The sequence below is a fragment of the Mytilus galloprovincialis genome, chromosome 1, assembly GCF_965363235.1.
Source record: "Mytilus galloprovincialis chromosome 1, xbMytGall1.hap1.1, whole genome shotgun sequence".
Classification (NCBI taxonomy): Eukaryota; Metazoa; Mollusca; class Bivalvia; order Mytilida; family Mytilidae; genus Mytilus; species Mytilus galloprovincialis.
Window position 1 is genome coordinate 14,242,799 of NC_134838.1, and position 16,125 is coordinate 14,258,923.

Sequence of the window (16,125 nt, forward strand, 5' to 3'; positions counted from 1 at the left end):
ATGCAAGGATAAATTGCAAATACTATTAACAGAAATGAAACTAACGACTGATTCTAAATATCGTTTGAACTAAAAAGATTTTCAATTTGGAAAAGGCAATCAAACGTAGACATTTATCCCTTGATTGATATGATTTTCATGTACAGCAGTCACCAGATTCTGATACCACTACTTTGTATCATGTCAGTTTAGACAGTATTAGTATCGGGTAATTAGATAACAATAAACGAGCGATATTTGTCATTTTATAGATCAACTGGATGAAAAGGTCAGGTTAGAGAGAAATAATCAAAGAATACAAGAGATACAGGAGCATCTCATATGGCCATCGATAACAGATATTGACCAGAAGGCGTACATTCCAGAGGTATAATCATTAATATGACATTGAATTTAGAAGATTATTTCTTGCATCAGATGAACATTTATTACTTCGTTAATGAGTGTAGTAACAAAAATTAGTTTGAGCGATTTCCTTAATAAAATCTATTCAAAAACTATCAAGTTTGATAAAAGAGGACAATCGGATATATCTTAATTATAAGATAACAGAAGAAACTTTGTTTTGGTTTGTTATATATACATGTAATTCAAAATATTCTTGGCATCCGCATTATTTTTCTGTACGAATAACATATTGAAAATAAACAGAGAAGGGACTTTTTTATGGTTTCTCTTAATCTAATTTAGTCATAAACTTTAAAATTCAATTAATGAAATAGCTTTAAAGCCAATAACCATGACTGAAATAATAATCTTCATGGACATTCGTTTAATTCATTCCATTTATCAAACTCATTTAATCGCAATTCTTACCATTTAAACTGAAAATATAGCTTTAATGTCAATAACCATGACTGATGTGCGGAGCAGCAAAAAAAAAACTTACGGAAATGCAATGCACCAACCTTACTTTAACTTTATACCATTCATCATAGATTTAGCATTAGCTGTTTCTGTCGATACCTATGATCTGATATTGTACAAGGTCAATTTTTGTATACGCCCGTCAAAATTTTGACGGGACGTATTATGGTATACAAATGTCCGGCGTCCGTCTGTCTGCCGTAAACATGTCGCACAGTACTTGAGAAAAACTTAACATAGTTGTATCTTATGATGGTCAAACGATTTGTATATTTTTTGGTGAAAATCTGATTGAAGCTTTTTGAGCTACGGGACTTTACACACTTTTCAATTATATTTATCTAAAGATCTGTATACGCTTTGGTAAAGGGTTCAAAATTTTATTTTAGAGTTATTGAGTTTTTATTGAGCTTTTTGGTGAAACATTTAAAACATGTTGTAAGCAATTTTGTTTGTTTCTTATCTAAACGTCTTTTTGAGCAGGAATAAGGAATCAGTCAGGACATATGTAGCATGCCTTCCCGTACAACCACCGTGTTATTCCAAAAACATTTATTATGTGTTTTTCCCACAAAACGACAATCGTATCATGCGCTCCTGTCGCAGCTGTTTATTTACTTGACTGTTGAACCGTCCCCGAGGGTATCACCAGCCCTAGTAGTCAGCACTTCGATGTTGACATGAATATCAATAATGTGATCATTTTTATAAATTTCCTGATACAAAACCTTGAATTTTTCGAAAAACTAAGGATTTTCTTGTCCCAGGAATAGATTACCTTAGCCGTGTTTGGCACAACTTTTTGGAATTTTGGATCCTCTATGCTCTTCAACTTTGTATTGTTTGGCTTTATAACTATTTTGATTAGAACGTCACTGATGAGTCTTATGTAGACAAAACGCACGTCTGGCGTACTAAATTATAATCCTGTTCTTTTGATAACTATTGAAGACTTCTTCAAACTAAATCCATTGGATCTTAGATTTGTACTTATTGATATTTAAGTCTTAGATTCATGATTTTTTATACAATTTGTTATGGTTTTTTTTCTAACAAGTAGTAGCTGTTTACTTAAATTATTTTTTTGATTTTTCGGAGTATGGATACGGTTACGTGTTGTTTGTGTTTCTGTTTGATTTTTCTTTGTCTGAATCTGATGAGTTAAACATTTTTCAACTGATTTTTAACCGGATTTTTGTGACAAAAATGTCGGTTATTGATTTTGAAATGTACGGCGGTCGTTCGGTCGGGCGGTCGGCAACCAAATGTTTTCCGTGCATTTACTTATGAACCGTTCAACCAAAGCTTTTAAAATTTTACTATGTTGTTACTGACAACAAAATGAAGGTCAAGTTCAATAATGACGATTTTGACTTTTACTGTTCAGGAGTTATGGTTCTGAAAAGATAAAACAATGGCGTTTCCATTCATGTTGGTGCATTTACTTGTGAACCATTCAACCTAAGCTCTTTCAAATTTTAATATGATGATACTGATGACAAAATGGATGTCAAATTTGATATTGATGATTTTTACTTTCACCATTCATCAGTTATGGTTCTTGTGATATTGCCAGGACACAAATAAATGTTAATAAACCCGGGTTGCAGTTGTTATGACAGCCTCTTGTTATAGTTTGTTCTTATATTGTGCTGTTGCACTACTGTAACCAAGTTTGGGGAGGGTCGACACTTGAATAGCCGACTATTCGGTATGAGTTTGTCTCATTTTTGCAGTACGATTTCCTAAAATGGGTTAAATGCACTTCATTTGAACTTTTGTGGATAGTTGTCTCATTGGCAAGCATCCCACATCTCTTCTTTTTTTAATCATTTTCATTATAATCACATACTTCGACACCACCGCCAACAAAACTGGAAACAGCACATATAATTTCGTCGAGGTGATTAGATAACAAGGAAAACATTAAAAAAAAAATTTAAAATATTGATAAATACCATGACCAAAACAAAATTTCAAAAATGGTAAAAAGTTAATAACAAACACATTTAAACTGAAGTAAAAGACGAACCCTGCCAGAAATGGGTCTGCTTTCAAAAGCGCTTTGCAAGAGGAATCAGTTTGCATTTTAGTATTCTATTGTGTCCTTCCAATTTTAAAAATGATTACAACTTTAACAAATGGCACAGTTTCCCCTGGGTACAACTATTTGATGTTTATCTTGGTATTTTATATCATGCCACCAGTGTAAATAAGTCCTAGGAAACAAGTTATTCTTTTAAACATCCGGGTTTTTTTGGTGATCTGGTCATCATTTGGAAGAAGTCTAAACACGGTATGTCGTTTTGCAGAATATTTCTACGATGAATCACTATTCATTAAGTCAATAAAATTTTGCCTTAGTTGTTATGGATGCAAAGGATATGTTGTTCTGTTGGTTTATTCATTAAGACATGAATTAATGCTTGGATTATCTGTTTCACGATACAATTTAAGAGTTTTTCTTTGCAATCAAGAACAATTTATAATAGTAGCAGAAGGCCAAGGTTTAGAGCGTCTAATATTTACATGTTAAATTAAGTTAATTATTCACACATATTAGGGAGTAGTATTTTTGTAATACTGCTTTATCATTTAGAAAACAATTATTTGGCTGAGAATGACTCTTTCAAATAGCCATATTCGATATATTAATCTTCCAAGTCTCTAGATAGAATCCAATAAGTAGCTAATCAGGACACATTCATCAATACGTCTTCGACAAATAACAAATAGCATATCAAGTTATTTTGTAGACGGTATTCTTACTTTCTCTAAATATACTGTACACGAAATACAGATATTTATTCTGAATTTGATACTTTTGTAATTATCCATATCAATATCGATAAGATCACAGAGACCTACACTACGGACTCAATATCCCATCTAGTGGACCATTGGTTGGTTAGAACTTAAAGCTGGTGAACTGTTCATCTGAGAACTTGTTAATGTTTCTGTGGCATAGCACAACGATAGTTATAATTCATGCTTAATATGCTGATAGATTTTTGCATCATCTACAAAATTTAGACTTAAAATTTCTCAAATGGATTTTACCTTTATTTAGACTCGTTTAGCTAAAAGGCTCACAATGGATGCAGATCAACATTTAACCTTTCCAGTGTTTGCCATGATAATAACACATTGGCATTCACCCGAACGATATTTAAATGAATCACTTTTGTTCCAAGTTATAAGTACATAAATAAAACAGAATACCCTCGTTTCAATTTTTCTTCACCTTCGACTGAATCGAAGTTTTTTTAGGGTGGTGGGAATTCGACATAAAGCTGTTTTACCAAAAAATCTCCAATTACTGAATTGAAATAATATTATATTTGTTAAATGCTCACAATTGTTAGATTTAAGACCTTGTTTATTAAATTCTGACTGTATTTTTCATAATAAAATGCGTGACCGACTTAACTAATTTCTATTTCTATATCTTTTTATTTTCTTTCATGAATAGAAACACATAATAACAAAGATTTCACCTTTAAACATCACTATTTCATTAATTTTTTATGATGAATATAGCAGTGAAATTTGGATACTCTTGCTATTTTTTATCAGAGTATTTCTCATCCATCTTTAATGTCGATAATTTCATTAAGCTAACACGTTTTTCTTTCTTATGCTGTATACTTAGATGTCACTAAAGTCCTTATAAAGAAAAATGTAATCGCACTGTCTAGATGTTAAAAGGAACATATTGATCCTGATACCTATACTGAATAAACGGTCTCAATCAAATTTGGATTTTTAAAATTTTGATTCCTTAAGATCTACTAAAGAATCTTAAATCAAATCTGAAGGTTCGCAATGATTTCAAACATTTTGTTTTGTCTACATTCAAAATCTTTCGGTTTGTTTTTATTTTGTACTGTTAAACCACTTTTAAAAGTAAGAAGGGTTGAGAATACACATTCATGCTCAACCCCGCAATATTCTTTAAATGCCTGGTTCAAGTCAGTAGTCATAATTAGTGGTTGACTCTCTTTTTATATCTGTTTTCCGTTAATTGGTCTTTTATTATTGTAAATCAGGTGGCTGATTTGCATTTTATAAACTGTTTCCCTTGTGCATGGCCTTTTATAACTAACGATACGATATGGATTGTGTTTATGGATCGCTGTGACCTTTAGTTGTAAGAATCCCCGATCTTAATGCTCTGGCGGATAATTGTCTCCTTGACAATCATACCGCATGTTTGGTTTATTTAGCAGGAAATACGTAATTTCTTTGCATATCTGTCGAATAATACAATTCGAGTATTCCTATTGTCATTCTAGAAATGTTTAAAGTTGTATAAGGTCGGGTTTTAGAGTTGCAAATATTTACATGATAAATTACGTTAATCATTCACACACATATCATTCAGAAAACAATTGCTCAGCTGAGAAAGAATCAAATAGCATTGTCAATGTAATAATCCTCCTTGTAACGAAGACATAATTCAATAAGTAACTTATCGACGTTCGTTCATCACTTCTTTCATTGACTTATAACAGATAACATATCAAGTTTTTTTGTTGATAGTACTTTAGGTTCACTACTTTTATAGACTTGAGTGGAATCAGCGGTTGTTACATTGTATTGAAATTGTTGAAAATTCTAATACATCTGTGGTGATACTACTGATGTAGGAATTTTAATCACCAAAAATATTGATCTAGGTCTAATTAGTGATTCGATAGTTGCTGTCTTCAATTCAGTTTTTGTTCTCTTGAACTATTTTTAAAATACTTGGATGTTCGCAGTCTACTTACACTTTGTAATCAAAATTTATTCAACCGATTATACCGATACTTCAATCTATCATTATTAAAGATGCATATTTTTATACATATCTATTATTAGTTAATTTTATGGTTTTCAATCAACACCTACAGATCCATAAGGAGTTATTAAAATCTATAAGGGTGAGGTTGAATACCGAATCCCCTTTTGGTTTTGTAAACGAATAACATCTATGAAAGCGTAGGGAGTCAGTATTGGACTGTATAACGAATGCATATCAAGATATGTATATGAAAATACAACAAAGAACAATAACAGTAATCGATAATGTCACTACTATTGTTAACGTGACGTCATGAACCCCACTATAAATCTACTTGTGGATATGTAGGGGGTAAACATGTGACGGCGTTAAAGTAATCGTAACATTATAATATATCAAGGGTGTGATGACTATACCTGTTTATTAGATTGTCTTTTATGCATTTAACACAACTTTTCCATTTGTCTTTTTAGTTTTTGAAACAGTGTTTAACAGGTCAACCGTCAGCTAACTTGTTATCAGCACCAAATCGCCAACTCGTACACGAAGGACCACTTCTTTTAATACGTAAGCATTTGAAAAATATGAGAACTATATATAAAACATTATTATTTTTTTTTTTTAAAACTACCTATTGTACATATGTTGCAGTTTTGTTCATTGAAAAAATAATTATAAATAGTGTTCTTAAGCAAATGATCTTCCCTATTCAAATGAAAGGAAAGACGAGATATAATTTTAGGTGAAACCAGTATTGACCAAGTGATAAAAAAACATGACCAAGATACGTTCCATGTATTTTAGACGCACGTTTCTCTACACAAGACTCATCAGCTACTTTTTCGTCCAAATTGCAGACTCCATTGCAATACATTCAGTACTGTTCAGGTAGTTCGCTTGCGGTCAATTCAGCACTATTTAGTATTAAGCTTGCGCACGAAACCGTAATCATCAATGGTATCAATCCATCGGTTGTAAAAACTCAACGAAGATAAAGTGCTTTAAACAACCAGTTTTTACAAACAAGCATTGATTATTATAATGAAGAATAAAAATAAACTCTTGACCTTAGTGCTTCGTCCTTAGAGACGTTTAACATATGATCCCATTTACACCATGCTTTTCACAAATACATGAATTTGATTAACACATTTGTGCATGATCAACCTTCATCATGTTTATTTCTGATTGTTACTTTTTTTTACAGAATCAACGAAAACAGTAGAAGTACAATTATTTCTATTTGATGACAACCTGATTATTACCAAAATGAAAAGTCGACCAACTAGAAAGGTAAACATTAAAATAATTGTAACATTATAACCCTTATCGAAAATGTTAGCAATACATGAGATTTTGACACGCATCTTTATCATACCTTTGTAAGTTGTGGACACTGGAAACCAACTAAATTTCACCTGCGATTTATTGTCGCGACTTTTGGGAGAAGAAAAATAACGCGATTATAAATCGTCTTCATATTTTAAACCTGGATCCTTTCTTGTCTAAATAAATAAAGTAAATTGGATAATCGCGAACTTTAATCGCCGCGAAATATAATTAAAAAAAAAGGTAAACGCAAAATAAAGTATCCGCGAAAATAAGTCGGTTACAAATTGAAATCGCCAAATGAACGGCAGTCCTTGCTGCAATGTTGCGTGATACATGATTCGTTCTACTATTTCAAGATATAACGAAAGCAGTGATAGAATGTATTTAATAGATCTTATTAAATAAAGGCAACAGTAGTATACCGCTGTTCGAAACTCATAAATCGATAGAAAAAACATAATCGGGGTAACAAACTAAAACTGAGGGAAACTATTTAATCATATTTCGCTCTTTCTATTAAACGTTAGTGTATAAAAAAAAAACTTGTGCGGTTTTTTTTTTTTTAACAAATAAGATTTTGGAATATTTTTTTATTTTATTTTTTTCTTTCAATAACACTTCAACAAAGTACTTTTTTATTCTAGAAATTGTCCAATGCAGATGACTATCAAACAGATCATGCGTTTTATGAAGTTTATCAACAACCGATAGCATTGGATAGATTCAGCATGCATGATGTCGGTTCGACAGAAGCAGCAGGTATTAAATTAGAGAGTAATTAGTTTATCGATTAAGAAGTGACAATAACAATTGATTGCATTGCATGTACACAAAAAGAAGCAAGACAAGGATTGGCGTCTCCTTCTACACATTTAAAAAGTGCTTTTCGAATTTGCATCCAAAGAAAAAGTCACAATTGGAAATAAGACATAATCGGGAAAAAAGACAGATCTGACGTTTTACATGTATCTAAAGATCTAAGACCGTAAAAACACATCGCAAGTTATTTGAGGCATCGACACATCGTAACGGTCAACAAATTCGTGGTTGTGACCGTTTATAAACTTGTGTTGTATTCATTAATATTTCAGTCATTCTTATAATATACGTAGCAAACGATTGTGAATCAGGTCTGTGTAGTGTGAACATGCACTAGTGTAGCTTATTGACTGGTATATGTTAACGCAATATAATAAGCAGAGAAATGGCATGTTTCTGCTAAGGAATGGGAAGTTGATAATTGGAGGTATGAAATCATCACGTTTGTAGATTCTATGTTTAAGGCGTCCATCTGAGTCAATATCAACGAAATGAACAATATATGAAGCAGAATTCTATTTTTAAGTTTACTCATATATGAGACGTGAACATTTATTAAAATGTGGATATATGACTCTGAATTAATTCTGCTTCATTTGAGTACAAGCACAAATCGACCGGTAGTTTCGCACAATACATGACCATTTGGAAAAGTCGATTGTCTACTGAAATGTCATTCAAATATGTTGTTGATCAAAAAGTCCAGTATTTTGATGTTTCAGCTTCGGATTTTTTGTTTTTGGAATAATTATGGTTCTTTGCAAAGACAGAATTTGAGCGACCATCAACAACGAATTTGTATCTATGGATTTCATTTCAGTGATCTTCATTCGGTTAGTTAACAATTTCAATAAGAATGAAAATTAAAATAATTTTTAATTTTGGAAAATTATAATAGTTCTATGAACTTATAGACAAATATCCAAATGTATTATTAATTGATACAATATCTTTTTCATTTTTCAGTGAATGGACTCAAATGCATTTTTGTGTTGGTGCATATAAGTCGATTTCAACAAATAATTGGTGTTTATACTCTTCAAGCGAGCTGTGATAATAATAAGGTAAAGAAACATAACTCTAACAGCATATTATGGTTGAAATTGTAATTACAGTGATAAATAAAATAGGAAGACAAATATAGGTCCAAGGTTTACACTTTTCTTTTACGAATTTGCATGAATTAACCAAGCTGTTTAAATACGAAACCTATTGTATCAGTTTTCTCTAATAATTAGTACATTTATTCAATCAAAATTTCACGTTAACAGTACATTACAATGTATAAATGTTATTCAAGAAATACTTTTTGTTTGAATAGTTATATAACTGTCAATTAGTCGCTACCATACATGTTGTACTTTAGTTTATTACGCTCAATTTTGCATAATGCATAATGTAAAATGATACATTTAAATATATGTTAACTATATTATGTACTTAGCTGAATTTCGTAGCTACAAAATTACTATGATCTGATGCTTCTAAATATTTTCCTTTTTGCTCATACTGTATTTAATTTACAAAATTATGCAAATTCGTTGGAGTTTATTCTAATAGATTCAGTCATCACTTACATTTAATATATCCAAGTGAACTTGAAGTTAAAGATACTACCTACACATATAAATCTGATACATATTTAAACATTTTCTCGAAATGACTACTGATGGTAGGTTGAATACCAAAATTTATGACAAACGCGATGAGTAACTTTCCTATAGTCAACTTTCCATTTCTGTGTAGCACCATCCCAGCGGCACCAGCATATGGAGTATATAAGTCTAAATTGATACGTTACTCTGGAGCTAACTCAAATTACGTTGATTTTATTGAACGAGGAATACTGCTTTCTCAAAAGATGCTAAGACAGGGCTATGAATCAATCAAATAAAGGTCATCACTCAGAAAATATCACGGTCGCCATCATGAGCTGATTGGCCATTATGACAAAAGTGTGTCAGAAATCATATCTGACATTCTTCCTCAGCCATAATAACCTTCCATCATTACCGAATCGAACAAAGAAATAACACGACGGGTGCCGTATACGGTACAGGAAATGCTTACCCTTCCGGAGCACCTGATTTCACTCCCGGTTTTTAGTGGAGTTCGTGCTGTTTCTTATTCGTTATTTATAACTGTTGATGTAAATTTTCTTTGGTTTGTGAGTCTTTGTTTACTCCTTGGTTTTGATTGTTATTGTCTTGAATTACCCTTGTCAAGAGAGGCGTTTTAAAAAAAAACACAAGGGTCCCTGCGTATGCAAAAGAGGGACAAAAGATACCAAAGGGACAGTCAAACTCATAAATCGAAAATAAACTGACAACGCCTGGCTAAAAATGAAAGAAGAAAAACAGACAAACAATAGAACACATAACACATCATAGAAAGGTAAGCAGATCCTGATCCACATGTGGCTACCGTCGTGTTGCTTATGTGATAAAAAAATCCGGTAAATAGTCTTTATTCGGTAGGTCACATTCATGAAAGGGAAGGGGATTATAGTTACGACGTAAGGAACATATTCGATATCATTTGTGAAACGGTTATTCCATAACGGTCAACTAACTCGTGATGGCGTCCGTAAAATTTACGAAGGGATGATTTCAACTGGAACTCTTGGTTTAATAGCTTTCTTGTGAGCAGCAACCCTCTATCAAGAAAATCATGATAGGAAATGCAAGCACGGGAATATCGTATCAATTGGGAGATATATAACCCGTGTGCAGGTGCTGCTAGAATGTTCCTACATAGAAATGGAAGTTCACAATTGGAAAGCTGAAATCATCTCTTTTGTCGTAAAGTTTTGTTTTCAACAAACCTTCATTGTCAATTTCTATATGTAAGTCAAGATATGAGGCCGACTTAACTGTATATGTAGTATCCTTTATCTCTAGTTCGATGGGATAGATGCGTTCCACATAGTCACCAAATTTTGAATTATTTAGTGAAAGAACATCATCTATATAGTGGAAAGCAGAGTTAAAGGATATCGCTAACTTCTTATCTTTCTTCCTAAGAAGTTCCTGCATGAAGTCAGCCTTATAATAATAAAGAAACAAGCCGGCAAGTAGAGGGGCACAATTTGTTCCCATTGGAATGCCAACAGTCTGTTGAAAAACACGTCCTCCGAACGTAACAAATATGTTTTCAATCAAGAAATCAAGCATCTTGATAATGTCAGTTTCCGAGAATTTTTTGATTGAATCAGAGTGATCCTTTACAAAGTAGGATTTATCCCTCCCTAAGACAAGAACTTGTATCTACGTTGGCCATTCTTTTTTATGAAGCAAAACAATACCAACTCTTTCAATTTGTCTTTTAGTTTGGAATGTGGAATACTTATGTAAAGAGTAGAAAAGTCAATTGTTTTAATACTATTACAAGATGAAAGAGAGTTAGATTGTATGTACTCTGTATTTTTAAGTATCCACAACCTGCTTTACTATGGTATTTTGATATAGGAATGCCTGAATAAACAGATTTAAATTCTTTAAACAACAATTAATAATAATGATAAACTCACCAAAGATTCGAATATCATTATATTGAAGTTAAATGATCCGATTTAATATCAACCGATTTTCAATTGTCACTCGATGTGTAATCTAAAATTCCTGCTTCTTGTAGTAATCAAATTAATCGACATCGTATTTACGATATAAACTTTTAATGTCTATAGTTTATGTCAGATACATTCATTTAACTTGTTTAACTTTTATATAAATGAAAGTATTATAGTATAGTACCACTTTATAGCAACGATGATAAATTGATCTCCCCCTGTATTTTTCGCGGGGTTCGTGTTGCAAAGTCTTTAGTTGTCTGTGTTGTGTTTTAGTACTTTTGTTTGTCATTCTGTCCTTTTCATATTTTCCTATGTCGTTATAAGTTTATTGTCGAGTTTGATTTACCTTTTGGTGTCTCCGCCGCCTTAACTTTGAATAGAGTAGAACCGCAATTAGTTTATGTCATACATAATGTTTTATTAAATTTTCAGGAAAAGTGGATCGAAAAAATTATGGACGCAAAGGACAAGTTTAACTGTAAACATTGTATGATTTTTCATAAATATTCTGGTAAAGAGAAAAGTCCAAAAATTCCAAGTATGGAAACACAACTAAGTGATGACTCAGAGGTTTCTCCTCGAACGCAACGACGGGAAAGAATGGTGAAAACACATCACAAGAAATCCCTTTCTATGGATACGGTGTATATATAACTGTATCTGTGTTGTGATATTTGTTATGGCAATCAAATTGTTAAATATTTAAATGTTTTGTTTGTATTTGTTTTTAAAATTAAATGGATGAAATTAACAGCTTCTATTTCAAGGTTTTGTAGCACTTAGTGTTTCTGTTCTTCTGTTATTTTTTTTTTCCTATAGTTGATGTGTTTCCCTCAACTCGGATTTGTTTCAATTATGTGATTTATGACTATTGAACAGTGATATACGTCATTTGCCTTTATTTAAATGTCTTGTTGTTAAGGTGTTCTGCATACGACTTGATGGCACGTGTTTTAACTCCAACTATACATGTACAAATGTAACCACTCTGATGTCGAATATATTGTACAAACAATAGGCCTGAATAATTTCAACAGTTTTGTCAAAGACCGAAATCTCAAACGTGTTAAAGGCTGTTAAGTAAATTTATAATTGATATATTCTGTTTATGTGTTGCTGTCAAATAGGCGGTATGATATGTAATAACATAAACGATACTTCTTTATTATTCACAAGCCTAACAATGAATCAGTTGCAACTATTTTTTTGTGTATTAACGATTAGTTTTTCAGCATTGTCTGATTTCTACAAAGCTTACCATTAATATAATTTTCTTGTTCGTACTCCTGCTAGTGATAAAACAAACAAATTTGAGCTTCTTAAATGCTTTGGAGTGCTTCGCTTGTCATACGTTAAAGTAAGATGTGGTTTATGTGGTTATGTATGCATAGATATGTGTTATATAACTCCTTTGCGCATATAATCATAATTGTTGTAGTATAAGCAAATCTTAGATCTGACGTATTATGGTAAAGTGGAATATTTACATTTACACTTTATACAACTCGATTAACTTCAACTAATTCCAACAACATGTTAACGGAAAACCATGATCGATAGATTGAAGATTCCTTTTGATTGTAAAACAGATATCGTTCGATATTGAAAATCTATGATTTTGCCGTTTCACAGTTTTGGGGGATTTGACTGCCAAAATGAAATATTCTACACGGTATACAATAGATCGAATATGCTAAGATCAGTCAATACATTTTACACTCTTGTATGTTTTAGTAAGTAAATCTAGATTAATTTTGGAATTTGTAAATTTTATGATTTTATGTTTCTTTTCGAGCAATATTTATTTCATATTGATATCCTCGTGTATATTTTCCAACACATTCATTCACTTACTTGTTATTATATACTTCTTAAATATGACAGAACATTCTGATGACCACTCCAACGCACATTTCGGAGTTTCATGTGCCGTTTGCGTAACTTGTTATTTGTACATCTAGCTTTGCTTTCAAACAAGGAATTCATGCATTCAGATAAAAGTTTTGAATATCATTGGCAGTAGTATTGCTTTTTCTGGTGTATATAGTCAGATGATAAGTTAAACTCAGACACATGTTCATCTTTGTCCCTCCTCTTATTAATCAACCTTAATTTGACTCATAATTATATAGTCAAGCTAAACCAGTAGCGACAACATTACTCATTGATCGGGTATCGGTTTGGATATTGAAAACACATATTGTAATTTTGGCCGTAGTTAATATATTTTCCTGTCCGGCACATTTTAATATTCCTTGTCTCCTTTAAGCCGATAGAATCTTTCGTATTGCCACCAATGACTAAGAACTTGTGCTACGTAGTAACTTAAATATTTCGTGTCTATCCAACATACTATGAACAAGACTATTTGTGCGGTTATACAGTTGTAAACTTGAATTCTACTTGCTGCCTTGCCATCTGCTAAATAACCATGTTCGCCGTACACAACCCAATCAAATTGTCCTAATAGAAGAAACCTTCTTACAAAACATGTGCCTGTAGCCAATCAGAAATCTTGTTGTAATATGTTGACCTTTAACCTATAACTATTGACTTGAAATCATGTGTGCTATAAAAAGAACGAAGTAAGGTACACGCTGTCTTGTGATAACCTTTGTGTATTTATGTGAAATTTCCACTGGTTGACATCTATACATGCATGACGCAATCAATGGCTTTATCAATGTAGAGAAATTCAAATAACATATATTTATTATACATCTCTGTATTGTATTATACAAACTTAACAGTAATAACAGATTTTAAAAAAAAAATGTTTTTCGTCCAGAAAACCGTTAAAAATATAAATAAGAAAAAAAATATAAGATGGAATGAAACAAAGTGAAATGCTCCCGATCACATTAAACCAAACGGTAAATAAAAATATGTTCAAAAACTATCAGAACTGTTCTTCTTCTAAAAATGAAGTCATTCTTTTTTATAAACAATAGTTACGGAACAGTTGTTGAAAACTTGTGGACAAAGTGTAGTACGATTTATGTTTACGGCAGTTTCAGTAAAATCGTTAAACAGCTCATTTAGATTAACACCTTGCAATGATTCATTAAATGACTGTGTGCTGTTTCCTTGTTGGGTTGTACTTCTGTTTTGGCTTAAACGTATTGCATGGCAAAGGTCCACTAAATGGCAACGGCGGCGCTTTGTGTTCCTTAGCAGATGTATACAGAGTCTTTTGACCAACGTTATAAGTAACGGAACTACGTTCTGTGCTCATAAGTGTGGTGCTGGCTGTTGTAATATTCGGTAGAGGAAGAAATGTAGAAGGAGCAATTGCTAAAGTTTTAAGAGGCACTGTACAACTTGAGCTTGGTAAAGCACGAATATTTGATGATGTTTCACCAGCAGTTAAAGCTAATGCTTTAGAAGGTTCAGTGATTCTTTCTGTTAATGTCTGTCCCATACGTATCTTATCATCATTATCAACCCGCTGATACAAAGAAAGGGATGCTACTGACTTATGTCCAGTTACGGCCATGATCTGTGCATTACAATATGAGTTTTTAGCCAGAACAGTAGCCCCGGTAGCACGAATTGAATGGTTAGTGTAAATTTCAGACAAGTTGCACTTCTTGCTCAGGTATGACATGAAATTGCCAAGTGTTTTTTCGCCCACAGGAATGTTATAATATGAAGGGTCCTCTTCCCAAAACTGATCTTTTGGTCTCTGCCATAGTTTGTCACACTGGATTTAATTTATTTACATACTTTTCAAAGGAGGACACGGGGCAATATTCAAAACCGGAATTTTCTGGCATTATCCCTGAAGTTTTTTCTTTGTCACTGCTGCGATGGTTTTTTGTCAACTCATCTAAAGTTTTAACAACATATTTAAGCCCCGTTTTCGGATTTTTTTTTACAGAAAACGTGGATTTTGTCATTTGTGGCATATTTTCCATTCCCCTTCGACAAAAATACAGGCGAATATCAAACTGAACTTTATTTTGAAGTCCAAATGGAGTATTTGGTGATAAATATATTGAGGTATACATTTTTCTTCTGTCAGCTTCGTCAATACACGGATAATGCTCGACGTCTCCTAATCCCATGCGTTTAAGTTCTGCCATTGCCGCTTTAAATTTTTCTCTGGAAGCGCTAAAACTTTCATCATTCACAATGTCAATTTTTTTATTGTACGGTGGAGCCTTTAAATATCTATTCAATGAGTATCTCAAGCATTGCAGTGAATTTGTTTTATAACGATTTCCATCAGCTTTACGGACATCCATATAAAAATGACCCAACACTTCATCTAGTTTTAAGGTTCAAATCCAGGATCCATTTTCTTTACTTTTAAATTCTCTCTGAAAATAGTGGCTGCTGCTATATTCTGCTTTATTGTTTTGTCAGCACTCATTTTCAAACGTTTTTGTTCAATTTCTTCATCACTAGTATCAACAAATCGTCTTTTACCAGACTCCATCTTTAGTTGGCATAAAAACACATGAACTATGCACTGCATGGGAAATCAATAGATCATCAGGTTACACAATACACACAAGTGAAACTGCGAGCTACTGCTCACTGATGATACCCCCGCCGCAAGTGGATAATATTAATAGTGTAAAAATATGCAAGTGTTCGGTAAACAGGAAGTTGTCGAGTGATGAATCTGAAAACGCATCACACGGTATAGCTGACTTATATAAATCCTGAAACCAAATTTCAGAAATCCTTGTATTGTAGTTCCTTTGAAAAATGTGACGAAAATTTTCAACTTGGCTATCATGTG

General features: G+C 32.5%; 1 protein-coding gene across 3 annotated transcripts in view; it reads left to right on the top strand.

Moving 5' to 3' along the window:
• LOC143066283 (pleckstrin homology domain-containing family G member 7-like) overlaps positions 1–12,126 on the top strand; it is a 97,032-nt gene extending 84,906 nt beyond the window's left edge. For all 3 annotated transcript variants that reach the window (XM_076239278.1, XM_076239286.1, XM_076239282.1), the window contains 6 exons: positions 252–367; positions 6,127–6,220; positions 6,861–6,946; positions 7,630–7,744; positions 8,771–8,868; positions 11,808–12,126. In XM_076239278.1, coding sequence (XP_076095393.1) covers positions 252–367; positions 6,127–6,220; positions 6,861–6,946; positions 7,630–7,744; positions 8,771–8,868; positions 11,808–12,029 — 731 coding nt within the window. In that variant the 3' untranslated portion in view covers positions 12,030–12,126. The remainder of the gene's footprint in view (positions 1–251; positions 368–6,126; positions 6,221–6,860; positions 6,947–7,629; positions 7,745–8,770; positions 8,869–11,807) is intronic.
• Positions 12,127–16,125: the final 3,999 nt, after the last annotated feature.